The sequence below is a fragment of the Elgaria multicarinata genome, chromosome 3 (assembly GCF_023053635.1).
Source record: "Elgaria multicarinata webbii isolate HBS135686 ecotype San Diego chromosome 3, rElgMul1.1.pri, whole genome shotgun sequence".
In the NCBI taxonomy this organism is placed as follows: domain Eukaryota; kingdom Metazoa; phylum Chordata; class Lepidosauria; order Squamata; family Anguidae; genus Elgaria; species Elgaria multicarinata.
In genome coordinates, this window is record NC_086173.1 from 85719555 (window position 1) to 85743412 (window position 23858).

Below are 23858 nucleotides of genomic sequence, written 5' to 3' on the forward strand. Positions count from 1 at the left end.
ACGTGTTATCTGAACTGAGTCAGTATATCATTTTAAACAGTAGAAATTACCTCCAAGTAAACATTAAACTGGCCGATAACTGTCCATGATTACGATCAACATGTATGCTGTGATTGCTGGTATGACCAGGGCTTTCTCCTTCAGGCTCCAACTCAAAAAAAGATCCATTTGTTTTCCCTAAAGTCTTTTCAACGTTCCCTAAAGGTATTTATTATTATTATTATTTATTTATTTATATAGCACCATCAATGTACATGGTGCTGTACAGAGTAAAATAGTAAATAGCAAGACTCTGCCGCATAGGCTTACAATCTAATAAAATCATAGTAAAACAATAAGGAGGGGAAGAGAATGCAAACAGGTACATTGTTTTGAGCTTTCCAAATGGGAAGAGCAGGGTATTAATATAACAGATAAATAGATAGACAAACTAGATTTAAAAGCATTTGAAGCTGATGTTTTGGCTGTCAGGCTATTTTTCAAGCACCAGACTCACCCTTCAATCATCAGTGAAGGATGTTACTAGCTGTGTCTTTAATTCCATTAAAAAGACAGTGTCATTGGCAAATCCAAATGTGTCACTGATTGGCTGCTAAACAAGCCTCTCTCTCTCTCTCTCTCTCATATATATATATTCCAACACTGTATAATGCAGATAGTCCACAGAGGAGATGAACAATTTATTTGCAGCTGTACAGCCCTGGCTTACTCCTGTCTGGATATTGAAACATTTGGCTTTTGAGCCATTGGCAGATGCAAACTTCAGTGTTGGAGTAAAGCAACATAATCATTTGCCAGAATTTGCCTGATGCACCGTTTAACAGTTCTGTGGCTCCAAATCTTTAATGCAAACAGCTAGAAATTATATTTTCAAATAAGAACAAGTGTGCAGTATGACATGAGTGTATTGTTAAGTTTGATAGAATTATCTGTGGCTTGGGGGGCAGGCAAGGAGAATCGCCACCATCCTGTGGCCTCTAGACACCTTCTAGGGGTCATAGGATTGCTCTCTTAGGCTGATACTATGCCCATTTACCTGGGAGTAAGCCCCCCTGAAATCAATGAGTAGACATGCCTAGGATTGCACTGTTAGTGCTGTTAGATAAGTCATTAATTAAGGTCTTTTGTTCCTACTTCTGAACAAAACAAGCCGAAGGTAGAAGGTAATAAATAAAATATAAGGTTGCATATGTTTCTGATAATAAAGAAAAGGATGATGAATAATACATGGTCTTTTCAGTAATAAAATCAGCATTCTTGTTAAAATTGCATTTCCCTTCACTATAATCTGTCCACTTTAACACGTTTATGTCTTTGGGTTTTGTTTTTTTTAATTTCTACATAGTACCTTCAGGAGGTCATTTAAGTGCAGCAAATGTCTTCGCTTCTTTTCTTTTAAAAAAAATGGATTTCATTTGCTGGTGATTTTTGAATGAATGTGAAAGCTAACATGGTCTAGTAAATAGAGCAGCCTTACATAATTCATGAGCCACCTCAAGTTGAGTGTAGCCTACTGGCCATGCTTTACTGCCTGCCAAGGAGGCTTGGCCCTCTTCACCCGTTTGGGTAACAAAACATGGAGAAAGCCAGTGTGGTATGGTGGTTATAGTGTTGGACTGGGGTGACCCAGGTTCCAATCCCCATTCAATGATGAAGCTCACTGGGTGACTTTGAGCCAGTAACTGACTCTCAGTCTAACCTGCCTCGCAGGGTTGTTGTGAGGATAAGAGAGGAGAAGGAAGAGGGGTGTGCATGTCTTCTTGGGCTCTTTGGAGAAAACGGCGGGTTATAAATGTAACAAAAAAATAAATAAAGGGAAGTAGTTTATTGGGCCCAAGTAGCCACTGTTCATGGGTCAAAAGTTGTGTGCATTCCTGACTTGGACCTGGGTGCAAGTCCTTTGACAAGTCACTCAGTCAGTATACAGTCTTAGGCAAATCCCTTTCTCGTCACCCCCCCCCCCATAAGTTCCATGGAGATGTATTATGATCTCATATGGGATATTGTGAGATGACTTGGATGAATACTAGGAAGCACTTGACAATGTTACAAGCGGCCAAATAAAAGATAATCCTTGCAACTAATTCCCCCCCCCCGCCCCCAGAAAATTACTTTTCAGAGAACCCTTAGATCCCATGTCTCTAAATGATTAACGTTTTCCTCACATAGGCCTGTGCATGCTTCAAAATGGACATGGAGCTCCTCTGCATGCAGGCCATGCCATTCACTTAAATGGACAGCACATAAAGCCATTTGTGAGCATCTAGAAAAGAATGCCCATAGGATTTGATCCAGGATCTGAGAGGAAGGACCTTCCAGGAGAGGAAGGGTTTTCAGCCTATTTTGAGAGTATCCCCACCACCATCCTTGCACCATTCAGCAGAGTCTCCTAACTTTCAACGGGCCTGTTCAGACCACATGCTAAGCTATGGTTAGTCTGCTAACCCCTTTGCAGCAAATGGTTAAGGGGCAAGTTTAAACCATTGTTATATAGCCACTAGGTTCATTCTGAATCCAGATTTAAGCACAGTAGAAGTGGACTTCCCCACCCTATCCTTCCCAGGGCAGCCTTGAAAATTCTGTTTCCCAAGGCAGCCTTGACCCTGTTCACACAACATGTTAAATCAGGGTTCACACAACACACTAAGCCATAACACTTAGCTCAAAATGCTTCACCTCCGTGGCTTAGCATGTCTGAACAGGGTCATTGTAGAATCTTCAAGGGACTAGGGAGGCTGCCCTGGGAAGGAGAGAGGGTGTGGAAGTCTACTTCGACCTGTGCTTAAATCTGGATTCAGAATGAACTTGATAGGTTGGAACATTGAGACAAAACAAGCAAGTTGAAATTAAACTCTGATAAATGTACACTCTGTATTGATGAACAAAGAATCAAAGGCACAAGTATGGGATGGGGAAGACATGGTTTGTTAGCAGCATATGTAACCTATAAGGCCTTTTCTGGACTTTCTGATATGATCTTCAGTTATATTTGCTCATGTGCCTGAATTTGATTTTGGCTTTGATACATTATTTTTGTGTCGGCAATCTCTTGTCTTTTCCCATGCTATTTCTCCTACTCTTTCAGTTTTATACTGCAAACTCCTTGGATTAAATAAGATCCCGTCTTGTTTCTTAGCTTTGCAAAACACAGCAGTATTCATGGGGCGGTATTAAAGGCAGCTGAAGTGACTGAACTGACATATGCCTTGAACAGGGATGCTGTATTGTGGATTATTTTGTAAAGCATGTTCATTGCCACAGGAGAAATGCCTTCTTTTGTGTTTGAAACATTATTTAAATTTTAGAATTGGATATTGACAAGGATGATAAAAATGGCTTCAATATAAACACTAAAATAAGGCAAACCTGAAACATTATTTTTTGTCAGGAAGCACTGCCTAATTTTTTTCTCCCCTCTAATAAATACGTGGATTCTGCTGAGCAGTAATCTCTTGGCAGAAATTTATGAGAACAAATTAGATATTTCCCAATAAGAGAAGCAAGCAGTGGGTGCTTTTATCTACATAACATGAAAAAACAGTGACAACCTTAAGAAACTGCAAAGTCTTATTTGCCATCAAATTGGAAAACATGACAGCTTCCATTAAAAGAAAGGTTGCCTATTGCCATGACAATAGCTTTAAACTAAACCAAAGAAGGGTTATAAATTATTCCCAGGGTCTTGTTCTAAGACCAAAGCTGGATGATTCCGGTTTTTTCCTGCTGCTGTTTGATTGATGTTCTTTCTCAGAAGACCAAAAAGGTGACAACCCATACCCAAAAATTCCCACACATCTCTGAGAAGCAACGGATGATGGATTTGTGTCCAGATTGTACACCATAAATTATGTCTCCCACTTAGGCAGTATTCAAGTAGAATAATAAATCTTGTCTAGCTGTTTTGTATTTTCTTGATACGTTGCAACCATCTGATCTGCTATTGCTTGTCTCTTTGGAATTCAAAGGTCTTTCAGTCAAAGTTTATTCTTCAAGAAGTAAATAATAATTATCTTCTGTTAGGTTATGTCTAACATGTTCACACTAATTTAATTGTTGTCATTTTCTTAGCAGCTTGCACAGACAAGGAGCTGAGGAACCTCGCATCCCGTCTAAAAGATTGGTTTGGCGCCCTTCATGAAGATGCAAACCGTGTAATCAAGCCAACAAGCTCAGATTCAGCACAAGGCAGTAAGATGACAAATCTAAAAATAAAGTTTGGGATAAGTTCACTGGTTCAGCATCAGTAGCAATTGTAATGACAGCAAATGTAAATTCCTTTGCCCATACTTCCACTATTTTGACCCCACCCCCTCGTTTTCTTTTCTTTTTGCATAGAAACAGGGTTAGAAATTTTGCCAGCATTTTCATAGTAAGGTGAATCATGAAACTGGAAGGTACCTAATGGATCATCTGTCCAAGGAAAGCAACCTTCAATACATTAAAAACATAAGATAGTACCTTACATAATGACATGATATTTTGTCTTTCAATGCTAAACATCCCAGGTTTCACACTGCTATCCTTTGGGCAAAAATGAAAAGGTTAAATCAAAGTAGAAAATCCACAGAAGTCAATTTCACACTTTCTAAACCATAAACAAGTCATGAGAATATCCTGTCAGCTTAGGTAGTCTAGTTAGGCTACAGCAGGAGTGGGAAGAAAGATCTACAGGTGTTTTGAACTTCAGGTACCAGCATTCCTTACCATTAGCCATGCTGGTCAATGCTGCTTCTTGAAGTCCAAAACATCTGCAGATCTACCTTCTACCCATGGGCTATGGTGTTCCATATTGCGACATGCACTTTGAACACCTTGTCTTCCCAAAAGATGAGCAGGAGATCACCCAAGAGATCCATATTCAGGATAGCTGGCCTCCATAGATTTTACTGATATAATTGGGGTAGGGTTCAGAGCAGTCCATATATGCAACAGGACACTCAGGGGATATCAGACCAAGACATTCTTATAATTATTTGCAGCTCATTGTCTGGACTTGCATTGTGAGCAGGACACTTCAGAGCCAATAAGAGCTGATTATGCAGGATGGTGGCAGGAGATTGGGCAATTCTGAAATATCACAGTCACACCATCAAGCTCATGATCTGGTGCTTTTATAGCCCAACAAGTGGTTTAGAAGGGCCTAGTATTTTGTCTCATTTTCATAAAAAAAAAAAATAATAAGAAAAAAAGTCCTGCTAGATCAGATGCCTCTGAGAAGCCCACAAGGAGGACATGAGGGGAGTAGATCTCTCCCACTTATGTTCCCCAGCAACTGGTATTCAGAGGTATGCTGCCTCTCATCCTGGAGTTAGTATGAAGCCATCATGACTAGTAGGCATTGATAGCCTTTGATCCTCCATGAATTCATCTAATCCCTATTTGGTGGCTGTCACCACATCTTGTGGCAGCAGATTCCATAGTTTATAAGTTTATTCCATAGGGATAAGGGGACCGGTTATGCTGTCTTGCCTGAGGGCCCACAAAGTCTTGAATCCAGCAAACACTGAATCTGGCAGATTTAATATTGTGAGACGCTGAGAGCTTTTATTATATCCAGGGTTATATAAATACCACAAATAAATAAATAAATAAATAAATGAGCTGGAGTGCAGCAGAAGCAGGCCTTCTGCTGCCCTGCTGATATTCCTGTGATTGGCAGTAGACAGTAGGCAGGAAGCTGAGAAATAAAAGAGCCCTGTCAGTCCTGCGACACCTTTCCTCCAGCTAGGGGCGGCAGATTTTGTTGAAACAAAGTTAAATGTCAGCAGCCTCCCACCTATTCTCCACAGAATTTGTCAAACTTGGGCAATTTTTCAATCTGCTGGTCAAAAATTCACAGCAGGCTTTGCGTGCTGCAAATATTCTCATGACAGGCACTATATTGGAAACATAATTTTAACAGAATGCCTTTTGTTAAAAAAAAAAGTACATTTATTATAAAGCATGCAAGCCTCTGAGTAAGAAACAGTGAGTTGTTTTCTGTGTAAACACATCTCTTTTATTGGGTTAATGGAGATGGGGGGATAGCAGGCAGGCTTCATTGTTACCATGGAGCAATGATGCTGTCTAGAAGCTCTAGATGTGTGACTGTATGTCGTTGGGCCTAATATCAATTTAAATTATTTAAAGGAGCTAACTGCATCTTTAATCATTCATGAAATTCAAAAGGGCACTTGGGAAGTCCATACGGATATTCCAAGCCGCTTGAATAACATGCCCCTCCAGTAATTCCAAACAGGAGCCTATGTAACACAACGGCAGCTCTCACGTTCCTGGACTATACCACCTCCAGCTGTAGGTGGCAGAATACATAATTGGGTATTCTTTAATATACCCACCCCCTCACCCCAGGTAGGGAAAGGCATGTCAGCCTATTTCTGGTCCATGTCTGTTCTGCATTTCTTGATTCATAATCTGTTTCATCCCATTTCCACATTAATCTCTGTGCCTTTTTTAAAACTACATGAAAACTCCTATTTAAATATATAGAACATATTTTATCTCAAAGTAAGCCTTTTGTAAACATATTTTATCATAAAATATGATATGCCTTTTGGTGCTAGTTTGTTGTTATTGTTGTTGAAATCTTTGTTTGTTTGTTGAAATGCATCACAAAATTCAGAAAAAGTGCTTTCCAATCCTTACATTAGTTCAGAAACTGCAGATTAGGTTGGTTCACTTGAAAACGTGGAATGTACAAACCTCTTGAGCATTCCTACTCCTTGCACATGGAAAACTAGACATTAGGATAAGGGCTCTAGCTTAACTGTTTCATTAGTCTCCTGATTTGTGTATATAGATCTCACATCTCCCCATACAGGAGAATTCAGCCACGTGGTCCCTCCACCTGCATTTACCACTTCAATGCTTTTTGTGTGATCTTGGCTTTCAGAGCCCATGCATCTCCATCCTTTTAGCATTCTGCTTGCATTTTCCTCTACAGATGTCTGATCACTTCATTGACATGAGCTGTCAGGTTATGCTTATGGAGTCATAAGAAGCATGTGCTTTTTCTGTACAATCTATTTTAAGTATCCCCGTATGGTTTTAAAACCATGTACAGATGGTGGGAAATGATGGCTAAGAATTCTTTGAACACACCACATCTGGAGAAGGTGTTCCACTGGAATTTCTCTGCGCTATTTTACACTGTTGAGGTCTTTCTGTGAGCGTAAATAAAATAACTGAATGGATTAAATGTATCTGCACACAAACAAAATAAAGATGATTTTCCTCATCTCCTAATATGAAACAGGAATATTGACACAGTTTTAAACTTTAACCTTTGTTTATTGGAATCTTGTTTTCTGTCTGGTTAATCAAAGGAAAAAATTCTAAGAATTTGCACAAGATTGGGAGCAGGCAACTTGACATATACTTGGCAGGGTCAGAGTCAAGTAGCACTACATTGCTTAATTCATTTCACTTAAATTTCATTCAGAGGATATCTGCTCCGTTTTGAAGTTAGCATGTGTTTTAAAATGATTATTTAAAAATTGTTTATTCCTTCTTTACACTCTGCTTGCTTACTCATAAGTGAGTGCTACTGTTTTCAATGGGGCTTACACCATAGCAAGGGTATTTAGGATACCCAGTATAGTTACGATTTAACTTCTTTGATACGTTCCATAGCATACCAACTATATAGGGGCATTTACATTATGGAGTTTAATGTATCAAATATCTAAGCAAAGAGAATAGATTTCCCTGATATATTTTCTGCAACTTCCTGAAAGTCACTCCTTGAGTTCAATGTGTGCCTTGAATAGAATGCACTGTTTACTTTAAGTGCAACTTGTTTAGAAAGAGACAAGAAAGTGTATTTAAGCCTTAACATTTTTGAATTTGACGGTTGACATAGACCTGCCAAACAGTGATTTATTAAAAGCAACTTTTATCCACAGGCAATCTGAAGTGGAAATGGAAACTTGCTGCCGTATCTCAGCTTCATAATATGCTGAAAGGCCTTCCTTGCATTAACCTTTTCAACAGTAATACCTATTTCTCTATCTAGCTAAACGTTTCATAAGACCTCTCTAAATGCCTGCAAATCAAAGTAGCAGGTGAACATTTTCTAGTAGAAGGTTGAACAAAAAGCAAAAATATTCTGTTCTTAAATCTGATACTGTTCTACAGGTAAATCTTAGGGAAATACAGTTATCTTCTGGTTTCCATATTTGGCATTTATGGTGCATCGTAACACAGTTATTGTGTCCATGTTAATTACAATCATCACTTAGTTTAGTTAAGTGCTTGTATTCAGATTGCAGATTGCCATGTTGTGATTAATATCAAAGCTGCTGCTTCCATCATTGGAGAAAACAGATGTAAGGTGTACAGAACAGTAGAGCTGATCTGGAAGCATCTTCACTGTATTTAAACTGAACATACCACCTCTTCTTCAGTATCAAGCTAAAATTAAACATTCTGTAAGTTTACAAAAGCCAGATATACATTGTGCTAAACTGGCTCCTCTCTTGGTCCCCATGTATAACAAGAAATGTCCTCCAGAGCATTTCTATTTTTATTTTTATTTTTTGTTTAAAGGGAAACAATGAAACACACATTTGCTGCCCCTTTTCAAAATTAAGAAAGCGGGGACACCCCACCTTGTTGTTGTTTATTCGTTCAGTCGCTTTCGACTCTATGCATGTCTATAATTTCTATTGCAAAGCCAGGATCAGTCTGCAGCTGAGAGAGGCGTTGCAAGCTCTTTTCTATCTTCACTCTATGTATTTTCATAGATTTGTATCACATCCTAAGCTAAGGGCAGCATACAAGGGCTATCCTAATTCTACTATGTGCTAGAAGCAAAACAAAATCAAAGGTCAAATTGTGCCTTAAACTCTCCAATTTCTGAAGTGTTTTTTTCTATAGCTGCCATCAATATTGCTATGCAGTGCTAAAGATTGTTTATTTGGATAACTATACCATATTAGGGTCTGATTTGCACATACTTGTTTATCGTTAGATGTCTCGTCACTGGATGAATTTCAACTAAATGTGGAAACTGTCCATTCAAAAGTGTTCTGTTTCAGCTGACATCAGGTGATACAAAGCTTCTCTGACTTGAATTCTATAGTCCCATGTTTCCCAAAAAACATTTGTAGCAGAGAATAGCATATGTCTCATGACTGACATCAAATTGCTCTTATTAGATCGCCATGGAGAAGTGGCTCCTTAACAAATTGTATGCATTAGTGATTGATGTATAAGGGCTGATACATACATGCATGTTATCAGTGAGGGAACATAAGAGCAGCTCTGTTGGATCAGACCACAGCCCTACCCAGTCCAGCATCCTGTTCTCTACAATGACCAACCAGATGCCTACAGGAAGCCCACAAACAGGACCTGAGGGCAATAGCCTTCTTCTGCTTTTGTTCCTCAGCAACTAGTATTCAGTGTGATGCTGTGTAATAAACATCCACAGCTTTGAATATATTTAACAGAAAAGCAGTCCAGGATTGTCATAAATATCAGCTACTCTTTGGTTGTCTTACACCCTAATTCAAGAAATGTCTGTGAGCGAAACCTTTACTTCTCCAAGGTTATCTAGAACAAGCATCCTGGCTAATGCAAGCAGGATAACTTCATTGTTGCACTACATTTCCTTTTTGTTATATTAAAGCCAAACCGCATAATACCACAAGAAAGAAGCAAAGTAATGGAAAGCTTAGAGACTCTTGTTCTCAAACCCAAGTTTACTGTCTTTACTTGGAGACAAGTGTTAAAAGTAGCATGCTATAAAATAGCATTACTGTTTGCATTACCTAAACCCGTCTTGATGGTTCTTCAGTGTCACCGAAACCCCCAGCTGAAGATAAAGAGCCTGATTTCCAGTGCAAGGCCTTTCTGCTCCTTCAAATTAGCACTAGATAGACTGCAGAACTATTCTAGGCTTTCAGGGCAATTCAGCCTGAGTGATAGGCATTTTTCCAGTTACAAAGAGGCATCTGGTAATGGGACTTGACACACAAAGCAGGAGTGTCTGCTATGTCACCTCTAAATGTTAAGAAAAATCTTCCTTTTATACATTGCCAGGAAATGACAGCATTACTACAAAGTGGGCATATTATTCTGTGGATTGGTCATAATAAACAGTGACCTAATGGACTGTTTGCCACCATCGAGTCAGGTCAAAGTTTAAAATTTCTCTGCTTGGGAGAATAGAAAGGGAAGGCATATTGGGTTCACAAACCTAGCTTTCTTGGCATCGCTGAGAAATATTTTACAAATCACGTGTCTTGTTTAACCCTGAGGGAAGCTTTAAAAAAAGCAAAGGTGATACAAAATAAGGTGTGAGAAGCTTGTTGCGGATCCAAAAGGAAGGTTTACAACTTGTTATGCGGGATTTTTTGCAGGGTGGGGGAGTTCCAGGATTACAAGTAGAAATGCTTTAATTTTTGAAGAAGAACCTCTGATTCTAGGCAATTTAAAAACAGAGTGGATGTATACTCTTCAAGGTATTATGGTGCTGCTGCTCCTTACAATGTGGACCCATTCCATTGTGGACCCAAATCCAGCTGCAAATCCCTTCTCCAGTGACATTTTGCATTACTCAGTTCCCTTGAGCTGCTTTGGGAGTCTTTGGCTGGAAAAGTAGGGAAATAAATAAAATAAGAATATTGCATGTACACATGAACAGAGGAGAATTCTGAATGGAAAGAGGCTTTAAAGTCTTGTAAGCTTGGAATGGAAAAACTAGGAAATCTTGAAGACTTTGAGTTTCTCTGATTTCCTTCTTGAATCCTCATTTCGCCTCATTCCTGTTCTCGAATGAAAGCGTCATTTTCTTTTCTTTTTTCGAACAGGAAAAATGCTCATCTTTGAGCAGGAAAAGTGTGCTTTTTTTTAAAAAAAAAAAGCATGCATCCAAAACTCACACTCCCCCCTCTTATCTAAAGTGTGGGAACTTGTTTTGTTTTGTTTAAAGCACATTTTAAAGTGCAATTAAGAATGTCCATGTATTTTTTATGAGAAATGCGCTCCCATTCACATTCGAGGTCATGAATGGGGCAAGTTCTGATGATTTGCGAGCAGAAACAAAATTCTTGTACCTACCCTTGCTTTGCCATATATGTGTATAAAACAATAATGAATGGGTGTGAAAACCTATTACGCATCTTTAAGCTTTACTCTACCAGCTCTTTAGCCCATATATTTCATTTATACCTAGTTCTGAATTGGGCTCATGTTCCGTTTTCTTACAAGACACGAAGGAAAGGTTAATCTGAAATCAATTTTGCCCCAGTTAACTGCAAGACCTGAGAACACAGTCAATTAATGGGGATACTTGTTTTTCAGACATACCATGCTTTGGCTCAGTTGGGTTTGTTTTCTCCTGCCTTTACAGGATTTGACACTAGCATATTACCAATCTGTAAGGATTCATTGGGCTGGATGTTCAACAAACTGGATATGAACTATGACCTTCTCCTCGATCACTCCGAGATCAATGCCATTTATCTTGATAAGTATGAGCCATGCATTAAACCGCTCTTCAATTCCTGTGACTCATTTAAAGATGGGAAGCTTTCAAACAATGAATGGTGCTACTGCTTTCAGAAGCCTGGAGGTAAGTCACTGAGTTCCATACTAGACAAATTGACTCTCCACTTCAGCAGGTTGATGTTAAAATGTTTATACAGTAAACCAGTTTGCAAGTAATACTAAAAGCCAAATAGGTTGTTACCATTTTTATGAGGCACATCACCATGCCCCCATAATAAAATTAATAAAGGGTTTTTGTAATTTTCTACTTTGCAATACCTTCTGCTTTAGGATCACCCTTCCCAACAAAAAAAACTAACTATGAAAGTTTCTTTCTCTTTTCTTTGTACTGTTTGGACTTTACCCCATTATCTTTTTTATGAGATAGTGAGAACAATAAGAGATTGAGGTTTTAAAGACAACAGCCAGACAATCCTTAACACCTGCAAAAACAAATTCCTCAAACTTCCCCTTTCTCTTTTCTTTCTTCTCTTCTTCTGTTCCTTCCATTCCCTATTTTCATTTCACAATTTCTTCATTCTTCCTTTCCCATTCAATTATCCTTTCAGCATAAATGTTTCCATATCTTTCTAATCCTGGCAGTGTTCTTTTTCCATCCTTTTTTATTTATTTACAATATTGATATACCTGTTTCAGAGTGGTGAACAAATATAATAAAAGAATAAAAACAGTATAAAAACACATTAAAATACATTTTTAAAAGAACAAAGTTCCGATAAAACCACAGCTGGTCATTCAGTCATCCTTGTCTTCCACATGTTACTATTCTCTTTAAACTCTCTTCACACTTTTGTTGTTTCTTTACATCCTTCTTAAAGCCAAATTTCTGCTCTCTATTGGTTGCATGAGCAAAAGCGGAAGAAATCCAGTCAGGTGTGGCTGAGTCCCACTGAAAATCTAATAAGTACATGAGTATTCTGTAAAGGTTGCAAACCAATTCCCACATCTACAACTACAACCCCTCCCTCCCCACCCCAACTGCTCCAACTGAAGCCACTGTATAGTCCAAAAACAGCCGCTTCTCTTTGTTCTGCTGAGAGGAATAGAGAGCTTTCATTGCTGCTGCAGCTATGCATTGTCAGGCACACCCAGGCACTGCTGGCATCATCTGCCTGCACACATATAAACCTTGGTATTCTCTTCTTCACATGTAGGCCAAAGCATCAAGATCATGTCCGTAGCCTGCTCCATGACAGCAAGGTGCCTGTGTAGTTCCACTCGCACAAGGGCGGTTGAGCAGCAGAGTGCTCCATGTATTCTTTGGGAATCTTAGACCATGACTGTGACATGTAGAAATGAGAACCTTAGAACTGTTTCCATTGCTATTAGCTTATTGCTTATGTTATTGCTTATAATGTGGAAATTAGTCTATTAGCAAGCAGTAAATTAGCATCCTGGCTTTAGATCAGGCTGATGAAGGGAAGAAAAAACTGTTTAACCACCAAAATGGCCCCCAAACGCTATTTTTAAGCATAGCATGTTGTGAATTTTTTAATTAGTAAAGCTAATGGTATACATTTGTTCTGCAGTACAGTACAAGCATATGTGGTTGGTTTGTTCCCAGGTGAGCAATAGACTACATCGCCTGTCAATTGTGAACCTAATCATTAGAGAATCTGTGCCTTACCATCTGGAAACTCACTCTCATATATTATGTTTTAGGTCTCCCTTGCCAGAATGAAATGAACAGAATTCAAAAGCTGGGCAAGGGGAAGAGCCTGATGGGTAAGTTCAGTTCTTCGCCACTCACTCATTTAAACCACTAATTAAAGCTTCTGTTATTATGGTGACGTTCTATACTGAAATGGCTTCCCAATTAGAGAGTAATGGCAATCCCACCCTCCATTCCGTGCTTGCCACTTCATGGAATCGTATAAATAACTGAACATCAGTCTGTGCTAAACATGTTCCATGACTTAGCATATGAGCTAACATTATATAAAACAGAGATGGTCTTTCCACTGAAATCTCACGTCAGTTCCTTTACACTGATACAGTGCACAAAAGCTATTCAGATTTATTTTATTGTTAATGTTATACAAATCCGGGGTGCAAGAAATAGTCTTATTGGTTCTTCCCCTCCCCCCCCCCGAAGTCTACGTTGCACTTATTAATGAGTTGTAATGATAGGCATATTAAAGCGTTATTAATACGTAAAGCACATTGTGCTGTTTGGAAGCCTGAAGAATCCATCTGTTAAACAACAGGTTTATAATACTAATAGCTTGGGATACAATGTGGTCTTAAGCCTGAGAGGCAATATTTTACTGCATTTTTCTCCCACGCTTAATAATTAAAGTAAAATAATGCATAGGGCAATTAATACAAATGTAATTATATCTGTCTAGAGTGGAAACTCATACAAAACCTCATACATAAGTTGAAAATAATGCACATGGAAAAGAAAAAACGCCAGCTCAGACCTATATTTATAGCAACATTGAAGATAGGGGTGGGGGCAGGTAAAGTTGTAAGATTTGTCTACTTGAGCCTTCCTGAACAATTACTTGTCTCTTTTCTTCAGAGGTTCACAGGATGTTTATCTGTGGAATCATTTTGCACATTATTGATGTTTCTGATCATTACAGCTTTTGGTGAAATGGAAAAATACTCGGAAAGCACTTTCCCATCCTCCTTAAAGGCCCCGGTTGGAGCAATGGGGGGGGGGGCGTGCTTCCCAGACCCTCTGGGAAGTGTGTATTTCCCACTGCCACACTACTGGCAGTTACTCACTTTCCGGTGGCCCCATTCACATGCCTATGCTGATCCATCTCCTGTGAATGTGGTGGTGTATGGGGTGGGACATTTTGGGGCAGCTCTAGCAGAAGCAGTTAACTATGAAAAGGCTAAGGCTAAATATACCATCTTTATTAGACACTTGACAGTATTTTTTTAATCACAGATACTCACCTTCCATTCACGTTAATGGTTTCCTTCACTAAACTTCTTAGCCCCATTACTTTAATGTACTTGAAAAGGCAAAGATAAAAAGGTGTGATTTCCCCACCACTACCCCTGAGATCAGGTCAGATACAGGAAGATTAATGTTCAGGTATTTATAAACTACATTGTAACATTTAAAAATTGGGTACCTACTTTAATAACTGCGGTAGCTGAGATGGAAAATGCATTGATTTATAATGTACTAAATATATATGTGAGTGATTTCCCATTTCTCGATCTTTTATGCAAGTAATGGCATTTGAGCAATGCATTTTCTTTCATTTTTCCCTCCATGGGAAATGGAGTGGAAATAGCCCTTTTGACATATATGCACACGCTGCAGAGATACTCTCCTGTTTGGAATTGGTGAAGGAAGACTTTTTTTTAGTAGTAGTAAATCAAGTGGCATTTTTCTGACAAATGTGTAAGATATTTTCTTTAATATGTTTGAATACAATAAAAGGCTGCTTTTCTGTGCTTGAAACTGAAGCAAACAGTAGACAATGGAAATTACTATGTAGGCATTCAACTATCTGATCTCCAGGGAGAAGTGGTTTATGTTGCATGTATGCATTCATGTCCATTTACATTGTAACTGCTGAAGTAAACCAGCTTTCTTGAGAAAGGCGTGCTTGGATGAAGAACCACAGTGATACATACAACCAGCTGCTGTCAATGTGTTTGCTATAAAATAAAGGCACATCCAGAACTGATTTTTTTTCTTTTGCTTTTTCGGCTTCGCTTCTATGTCCCAGAACCTCTTATGAATAGCTCCAGCAACAGTATATATTTAATACATGGAAACTTCTTACAAACAGACAGGAAGTACCTTCCAGGGATAATTTATCTTCATGCTGTAAACACTGAAATCCATAAATTAAAAATGAAATATAGAAATAATTACTTCCTCATTAGCCTACCAAAGCAGTGTGTATTGTGTGCATGTGTGTGTGCAAAGACCTTCGTTATAAGATAGCCAGGACCAGACTGCATTGATTTGTGCAGTTGTGAATAAAATAAAACACAGTATAGCGAGGTGCATATGGTGTGTACTGGGGTTGATTCCAGAATTGTTATTCCACCAACGGAAGGATACAGTCAGTGGACAGGGACTTCCACATTCTCTCTTCCACCTTGCAGTTCCCCATGCACCCTCCAGATCTCTTCCAGAGGGTTCCCCCAGCACTCTGGGACTGTTTTGGAGGGTGTGTGAGGAGCTATAGGAGGGAGAAGAGAGGACACAGAAGTCCCATTCTACCAGCAGTATCCTTCCACTGTGGAACTATGATTCTGGATCCAAGCCCTGACCTTTTGGGTTCCTAGCATAACAGACCTCTCCATGACACAGACACCATCTAATAATCATTCCTGTGATGTAGGCATCCATTAAGATGAATGCAAGTTGAAGAACCACATTGTTTTACACAAGTAACTGAAATTTATATTAATTGGGCTCGGTATTTAAGATGGCAAAATTTCCCTCCTTCATAAGACAAAGTCACTTCAGACCAGCATCTGGCTGTGTTCACCCTCCTCTTCTTTCATGGTCTCTTCTCAATGCTCTTTATGTGGAAGCATTCAACTTACCAAAGAGCTGTTGATTTGGGGGTGGGAGGGACAGAATGCATTATCAGTTCAACCTTGCTGTGCAAGCAAAGAGGACTTTCTTGAAAAGTAGGGCCCGACTTAATCCAGTTCATCTGTCTGTTTAATTGTACAATTACAAGTCTTTCTACTCCTGACAAGGACTCCATGTGTTATCCCCAGGTTCTTTCATTCCACGGTGCAACGAGGAAGGCTATTACAAAGCAACTCAGTGTCATGGAAGTACTGGCCAGTGTTGGTGTGTTGATAAGTATGGAAATGAGATAGCTGGCTCAAGGAAGCAAGGGACTGTTAGCTGTGGTGAGTAACGGCATGCTTCAGTTAGATAAAGTAGGAATTAACGTTGTGTGAGCCCTTGCCCACTGCTGCAGGACTGACTATGAGAGCACAAAATGGCAAAAGGAAAAATGTATTTGCCATCATGACAAGTATCTTCAAGTCTTGTAGTTATAATGCAAATGGGCCCATACAAGAACCCTTTCTTCCTGAGCACGCATGACAACAGGAAATTCCTAAAAACATCTGTTCTGCTTTTCCTGCCAGCTTAAAATTGCAATAGTTTGTGCTGAATTAATATATGCTGTTGAGGTTACTTCAGCTTGATATATTTGTATATGAATTCAAAAGAAATATGTGGTTTCCATATAACAAAAAGTACTCAGTTAAGGAACCTTATCAATCAGGGCTGCCTTAAGGGGGAAAAGCTTGGTTGTGCCATGGGTCAGTTTTAGCATAGAGGCTTAATCTGAGCCACTGCTATTGGTGTATACGTATGCACACACACACACACACACACACACACACACACACACACACACACACACCACTCCAATATATATAGATGGCAATTTCTAAAGCTTCTTATACAATCCAGCTCTTTCAGTAGAGGAAATTAGTTTACACTGAAATATCTTGGCAAAGGAGAAATACAATATTGAAGCTTTTATATCCCAATCCTGTAAAAGTATTGATAACAATAGTCTCATTCAAAGGCACATAACTCCTATGAATATAACATCCTGGCTTGGAATTCCTTCTTAGGAATTCAAGTATTGAAAATAATTGTGGTGAACTTTTTGTTTTGTTTTTTCCTTCCAAAAAGATTAGAGAAAAGAAAGGCAGTAATATTGCAGATTCTTTCTGGGAACCCTTCCCACATTTAATTTGTCTACAAAGGCAGAGTAACTCTGTGTATCTGCTATGGGACCCCTTAATTTTGCAGAAAATTCTGATGTTCATTACAGAGTCACCCATTTGATTAGTTAAGGTGCTGGGTAGGCCTATGGGCATTTCCCATTACCTGGCACGGGATGCCTATGTCCCCCAGAACAAACTCAACATTGCCCTGTAGCTGCACATTATGGGAAGAAATCTGCAGTGCTGAGTACAGTGACTTTCAGGGGGGCTGGTCTGCTTTTACTAATCTCTTTGGAGAACCCCTAATATGCTCCCCCAAGGAATCCACTGTCTGAAAAACAAGTTTGTTCCAAGTCTGAATACCTCTAGTCTAGTAGATCCATAGAATCATACAATGTTATCAAAATGGACATGTGTTGGTTTCAATTGCCTTATTTTAATATTTGTAATGTATAGTGTGGGGGCATTTCATCTTTGGGTGCGTAGTATGGACATGCAGAGCCATATTTGTCTACCCCTGGTTCACCATCAACCATAGGAAACAAATCAATCAGTGAGCAAATCACTCTGGCTTATCTTAACTTAGCACAATTTAACCTTTCCTTCGGAATCACTTTATTTGCCTCCATTTATTTGCCTCCACAGTTGGCACTAAGCATATTTCTGTCTCATTTTACTCTTCATATTTTCTTGGCAGTATCAGGACAGAAGCAAAGTTGTCAGTTAGTGATGTTTGTGGTGGGGTTATTATGAGGTTCGCAATTTACTGAGACCACCAACTCATTTCAGATATCTTCGAACACTCATCAGATGGTGGTGTCTTTCAGTCACCATTGACCTGGGATGGATTTGAACCAACAATTTAGAGATGTAAGGTTCTGTCTTCAGCTCTTGCTTCCTCCTGAAAACGCATGGTTTTGTGGGTGCAGCAGAAGACTGTATGTCATTTTGAGCACCTGTTGTGTCACTTTCATTTGTAAAACAGCTGTGTGTGGTTTTTTTTTAAAAAAAAATCAGATTTCGCACACACAGACAATTAAGTAGCTTTAAGTAATGAGAGCATTGACATGCCCTGAGAAAAAATTGGTTAAAATCATAACCTTCCCTGTTGCAGAAGAAGAGCAAGAAACTTCAGGGGATTTCGGTAGTGGCGGATCAGTGATATTATTGGATGATCTGGAAGAGGAACATGAAGCAGCAAAAAAGGACAAAGAAGGGAAACAAAAGATCCATGTAAGAGCAGCTAATGATGATGATGAAGATGAAGATGATGAAAAGGATGATGAAATTGGCTATATATGGTAGTTCCTATAGCTCTGAGGACTCATGTTTTGCACAATATCACAAGTCATTTCGTATCTTTGCAATGATAACTGAAACATCAGGCATCGCACATGGAGTTCAGTCTAAAGCCGTTTGGGCATTCCAATATGCACACCAACCTCCCTTGCAATTGGGCTTCCCTTTCACTTTATTGCTGGGCATAACTCCACAAGCACAATGGAGATTAGCATGCAAAGCTGAACCTGACATTGAAGTGAACTGGGAAGACCTTTCACATGCGGGAGCTCCTTTCACATGTGGGATGACTTTGCACATACATGTGCATTGGAGCTCCTGTGCCCAGCAAACTGCTGAATGGAGAAAGTTATCTCTCCACTTCATTTAATTTTGTACACTGCGTTTAATTTGAACGACAGCTTTCCCTCTTCACTAGCTACTGTTTGGAATAACAGTTAGCATTGCCCTCTTTTATTGGCATGGTGACGCCTTTTGTTTAGTCAAACTTTCATAGTTTAATCTACTCACATGGTACATCTTTTTTTTTAATACGGAACACAGCAGGGGAGTCAACACATCCAAGCAACAGTCCTCTGCTTCTTTTATGTTATCAATATTGGAATTTTGAATTAATTGACCTCTTTTATTGTATCATTTGTTATTAGTTACCACTGTGCTGTCCTACTTCAATGTTAAAAGCAGGTGGTTCTTTTGTCTTCTTGCCATCTGGAACTTGTTACAAAAAAAATCAACTTGTTAGCATTCTGGTTTGGCTTTAAGCCAGAAAGAATTTCATTTTAGTTCCTCCTCACAGTCTGTACCAATGGATTGCAGAGGCTGACTCCTACAGAACACAGTTAAAGTTCTCCCCATTGAGTAAGAGAGTGCAGGAAAAAGATCCCAGGTGACCTTCTCTGCCAATATCAATTCAATTTAAGTTAATTAACGTGATCGTGATTTGAGAAATCTTGATGACTAGCATACTCTGCACATAAACACACACACTTTTAGCAAGAGGAATTGCTTTTCAAAACATGTGAGGAAGGAATGCTTTGCAAATACACTTCTTTATTCCTTTGCAATCATTTTGCAGGCTTGCAGGTCTTGGATTTTGCTTTGATCAAGTTTGCACTAATGCTATGCAAGCTGCCTCCGCTTCCTGAATAGTATACCATTGGATTTGCTGAAAATGCTTTTTCTTCATTTACTCTAAATGATTCCTCATTTGGAAGCGCTGAAGCTGTCAGAGGCACTAACCATCAAAAGTAATAAGCTGTCTTTCCTTTATTTAAAATTGTTAATATTTATTTGCTCTGTTTTAAAAGAAAAACATCCTTAGGCAGCTGGGTCTATGGTTAATATCACTTCTGGTTAATATGATATGTGATACTTACACTTACAAACCAGAAGAATGTGTTTAAAATTATTCCATAGGCCTCTCCCACATAGTTATATCTCCATAGCAGCAACTCATTGTTCCCTATTGCCATTCAGTGTGGGAAAATGAATGTGTCACTGCAAGACCTTTTATTATGTTTGTTATCCACATGAGGACAAAACATGATGAGCATGTATGAGAGCTGGGGGGGGGGCAGGGATGGTAACAAGCCTCGGGGTTTTTTCCCCTCCTCATTAAATTCAAGGGAGTAACTGCCAGACAGGTCTTAAATTCTGCAAACACTAAGGGCCATATCCACTTTTGTCTATCAGGGCAAATATAGTGCTGTTATACCAGGAAAATAAAACATGGCCTGTACACTTTAAAGAAAGCTTATATTTCTGTGAGAAAGCGCTACTTTTTTAGTGTGAATTTCTGTACAGTTTTCAGGCAGCCACACAATGGTATCAACCCTTGGCCCATTGTTTGCTGTGTGTGTAATACTTTGCTTCTTTATGCATTTTGCTTCTGGTGTGATAAGGTCTAGGGTTGCTTCTTTTTCTGTTTTTTAAAAGATTTGTCTCGTAATGTCTGATTTTTATTAATGAACTTTTCAAATGGTAATGCCAAATGTCATCATGTTAATACTGCAATTTTGCCTATTTCTGTGTGTTTTGATATTCCGAAGGACAGCAGCCTAAATCAATTGGCTTTGTGGAGTTTTAATAATATTCTGCTAAAGACGTCATCTCCCAGATGCAGCCTTACCCTGCCTTCCATTGGATTCCACTAATGAAAGGGGCAGATCGTCCTTTGACTCATCAAGGAACCAAAGGCCTACTGCTAGGCTACAATCCACAAATGTACACTATGTGTAATTAAAAACGGCATAGCTCAGCTGAAGTCAATCCATGTGATAGCGTTGGCTTTTTCATCTGCTTTAGTCACCGCAGTGCAGGCTGTCAATTATGCTGCTATGCTTAAAATGAGATCCAATGAAGCCATTGGGCTCTGCCCTCATTGCCACTCAGCCTCTACCCCCTACCCTTAAAGCAAGGGATGGACAGTGAAGGTTTGTCCTGGCCTCTATTGGAAAGGGAGATTGGTTGCCATGCAAAGGGAGCTGAAGGTGCACCCTTTCCCCTCTCCCAGTAAAGCCATACAACTATCCTTACATAGGAGAGCTGCCACTCAAAGGAAGGGCCAGCCGCTGATGCAGTGAAACTGTTGGTCTCATCCACAGTGAGGGCTGGGTCATATCTGAGCACAAGCACAAAGGTTGAACTTCCTATCACCTTACCCTCCATCCCCAATCCTACGCCATGCCATGCTATGCTCGTAAGGCATCTCAAAGAATCAGACCATGAGGCTTGTTATCCTTAGCTCAGACTTGAAAATAACTTACTTGAAATTAACGGGATTGGCTTTGAAATAAAATGAGATGTTAGCCACTAAACATTTAAATGTAAGGGGTTGTGGGTTGTACCATTCATCATATTTGGGCTTTGGCTGGGCAGCTATTAAGCAAAAGTTGCCTACTGCCAGAATGGCCAACTAGAAGCTGCAATGTAGTGGTCAGGCTCACCCGCATTGACTGTTTACCTACAAGTAAAATGCACTGTGTTTGCAGAGAACAGCTATTGGGCTCCATCACACCTACATGTTTGCCCTCAAATTATCCGCCTTCATTTCCATAGTGTGTGAAAGCCTGATCACTTACACCTTTGCACTTTTCATTCATCCTTACACCTCTCCTCTCCTGCATACCAGCGTATCGCTGTTGTTCCATTGAGATGCACCCTCGGATCTCCTTTGTACCTCCCCCTACAGTTCATTGGTTGGTGGTAGTTGGACACCTTGCTCTGGAGAGGGTTGCAGGGTTGTGTAAATCCCATTGATTTCAACTGCATTTACATCCAATTCATACTAAAATCCCATGCATGCTTACCTTTGAGTAAACCCCATTGAACAGAGGCAAACTTACTAAAATGTAGTTTACTCAAAGGTAAGCATGCATGGGATTTTAGTATGAATTGGATGTAAATGCAGTTGGAATCAATGGGATTTACTCTTGAGTAAGGAAACCAGAAGATCTGTAGTTTATGAACTTGAAGATGCACAGCTTCAAAGGAATGGAAGATCGATCCTTTTCACTTGAGAACTACCAGGAAAATGCGTTTAAGGGAGGAAATTAAAAAAAATCATAGAAAATCAAGGGATGAACCAATATGATTCAAACTTAGCATGCTGAAAGCCCTCCTTAAGAGCTATCATTGTGCGAAATTTGACCTATTATCTTTAAAACTTATGCAGATGTAAGCATTTTATAAATTTCCATTTAAAAACTTCCTTAAAATCAAGAGATGACCCAATCTGATTCAAACTTGGGTGGCTAAAGCCCTCCTTAAGAGCTACCACTGTGGCAATTTTGAACTCTTTATCTTTAAAATTAAGGGAGCTGCAGGCAAGGAAGGGGCATCTACATTTCTTTTGAGGTGAAAATGTACCCTTGGTCATGCCTACTCAGCAGTAAGAACATAGAGTTAAATGGGACGTCTCTCCCTCCCCCTTCATGGTTGAGTGGAGAATTGCACCGCCCTCCTCTTTTGTTAGCTAGATCACCCTTAGACACACATGCCCCCAACAAAGAATGGGATGGTTGATAGAACACAACCACAGCAATACACAGGAGGGAAGAGAGCATTTATTTTGCAGGGAGGGAACATAATCCAGACTTTCTGCACTCCAAAAAGAAATGAAACATGGAGGAGAATAGCCGAAATGAGTACAAGATGTGGACGAGGTCATGTGGGTACTGGGCTGCAAAACTGCATACCAAGCAGGGTGTGTGTGCGATAAATCGCTGGTGTGATGGAGCCCATTATCTTTTACATACTTAGGAAACAGCTTTCATTTAGGCTTCATTCACTCTCGCACACAAACACCAGTGTGGGAGCAGCTGTTCTCTGGGTTGTATGTGTCTGGACTGCCTCATGTGGTTGGAATATCCAATCACAGGGTTCTTTCTCCCCATCCCTTGATTTGCATTCTTCTTCTGCAACTCACAGCTAAGTCCTATTGAAATCAACCAGAGAAACTTAAGTTAGCTGTGACTAAGCTATACCACACTGATTTCAATAGGAGATAGTAAGCATGATTAACTTCTGGAACAGGGCCATAGTGTTGATGTAAGTAAAGAGCTGTAGATTAAACTCTAGAATTACTGGTGTACATCATGTGTTTGTGCACGCGTACAAAATCAGAATCCCTTTGTCTTCTAACTTTGTTTTTTCAGCACCAATGCTCTGCCTAATTGCTGATCCCACCATGTTAAAACATTATGGTAACATAGTGTTTGTTTTTATATAGTTTTTGTATGCATTCAAATTCACCAACACCTATTGTGTTGTGATTTTTTTAAAGAGCTGTTTCAAATTCTTTCCCTGCAATTATATATTCTAGCAAACCCATGATAATAGAGACAGATGTGAAAATTACTGGAAGGGGTCACTCCATATATTTCTAGAATGAATTAACAAAAGTGGAACAACAGGTGACTTCCTTAGCTCCCAGAATCTTCATCTCAGTTATGCGACTGTAAGATATGCTCCTGAAGCACACTCAGATTCAAACTCATTTTCTCTAAAACCTATGGTCCAGTTTCTGATTTCTTGCCATTTGATTTCCTTTTTCTGTCTAGACAGAAAATCTTAATGCTGGAAAAGGGCAAGGTGTCAAGAACATGGTTGAAAAATGCCATTTATTATTGTAATTTCAGCTGTAAAACTTGCAGCAGCAACTATTGGAGGCATTTTTGAAATTCTGTCAGATTCTCAGTGGCAATTTAAAGGAAAGATCAGGATGTTGCAGTAAAGCCCTTAGCAACCCATTAGAACAGTGCCAAAAGAAGCAGAGTGGAGTTGCACCTTCAGAGGCACTGAAAAGATGCAATGGAATATCCTACTCATGATCATGTTAAACGATTTGCTCCCCCAAAAGG

General features: G+C 39.4%; 1 protein-coding gene across 3 annotated transcripts in view; it reads left to right on the top strand.

The window, feature by feature from the left end:
• The window catches only part of SPOCK1 (SPARC (osteonectin), cwcv and kazal like domains proteoglycan 1), a 512554-nt gene extending 492103 nt beyond the window's left edge, over positions 1-20451 (top strand). Inside the window, exons 7-12 of one of the 3 annotated variants that reach the window (XM_063120775.1) lie at positions 4069-4188; positions 11357-11578; positions 13177-13239; positions 16225-16362; positions 17989-18069; positions 18314-18385. In XM_063120775.1, coding sequence (XP_062976845.1) covers positions 4069-4188; positions 11357-11578; positions 13177-13239; positions 16225-16362; positions 17989-18065 — 620 coding nt within the window. In that variant the 3' untranslated portion in view covers positions 18066-18069; positions 18314-18385. Of the gene's footprint in view, positions 1-4068; positions 4189-11356; positions 11579-13176; positions 13240-16224; positions 16363-17988; positions 18070-18313 lie in introns of all 3 variants that reach the window. The other 2 variants (XM_063120773.1, XM_063120774.1) reach the window with 2 other exon arrangements.
• Positions 20452-23858: the final 3407 nt, after the last annotated feature.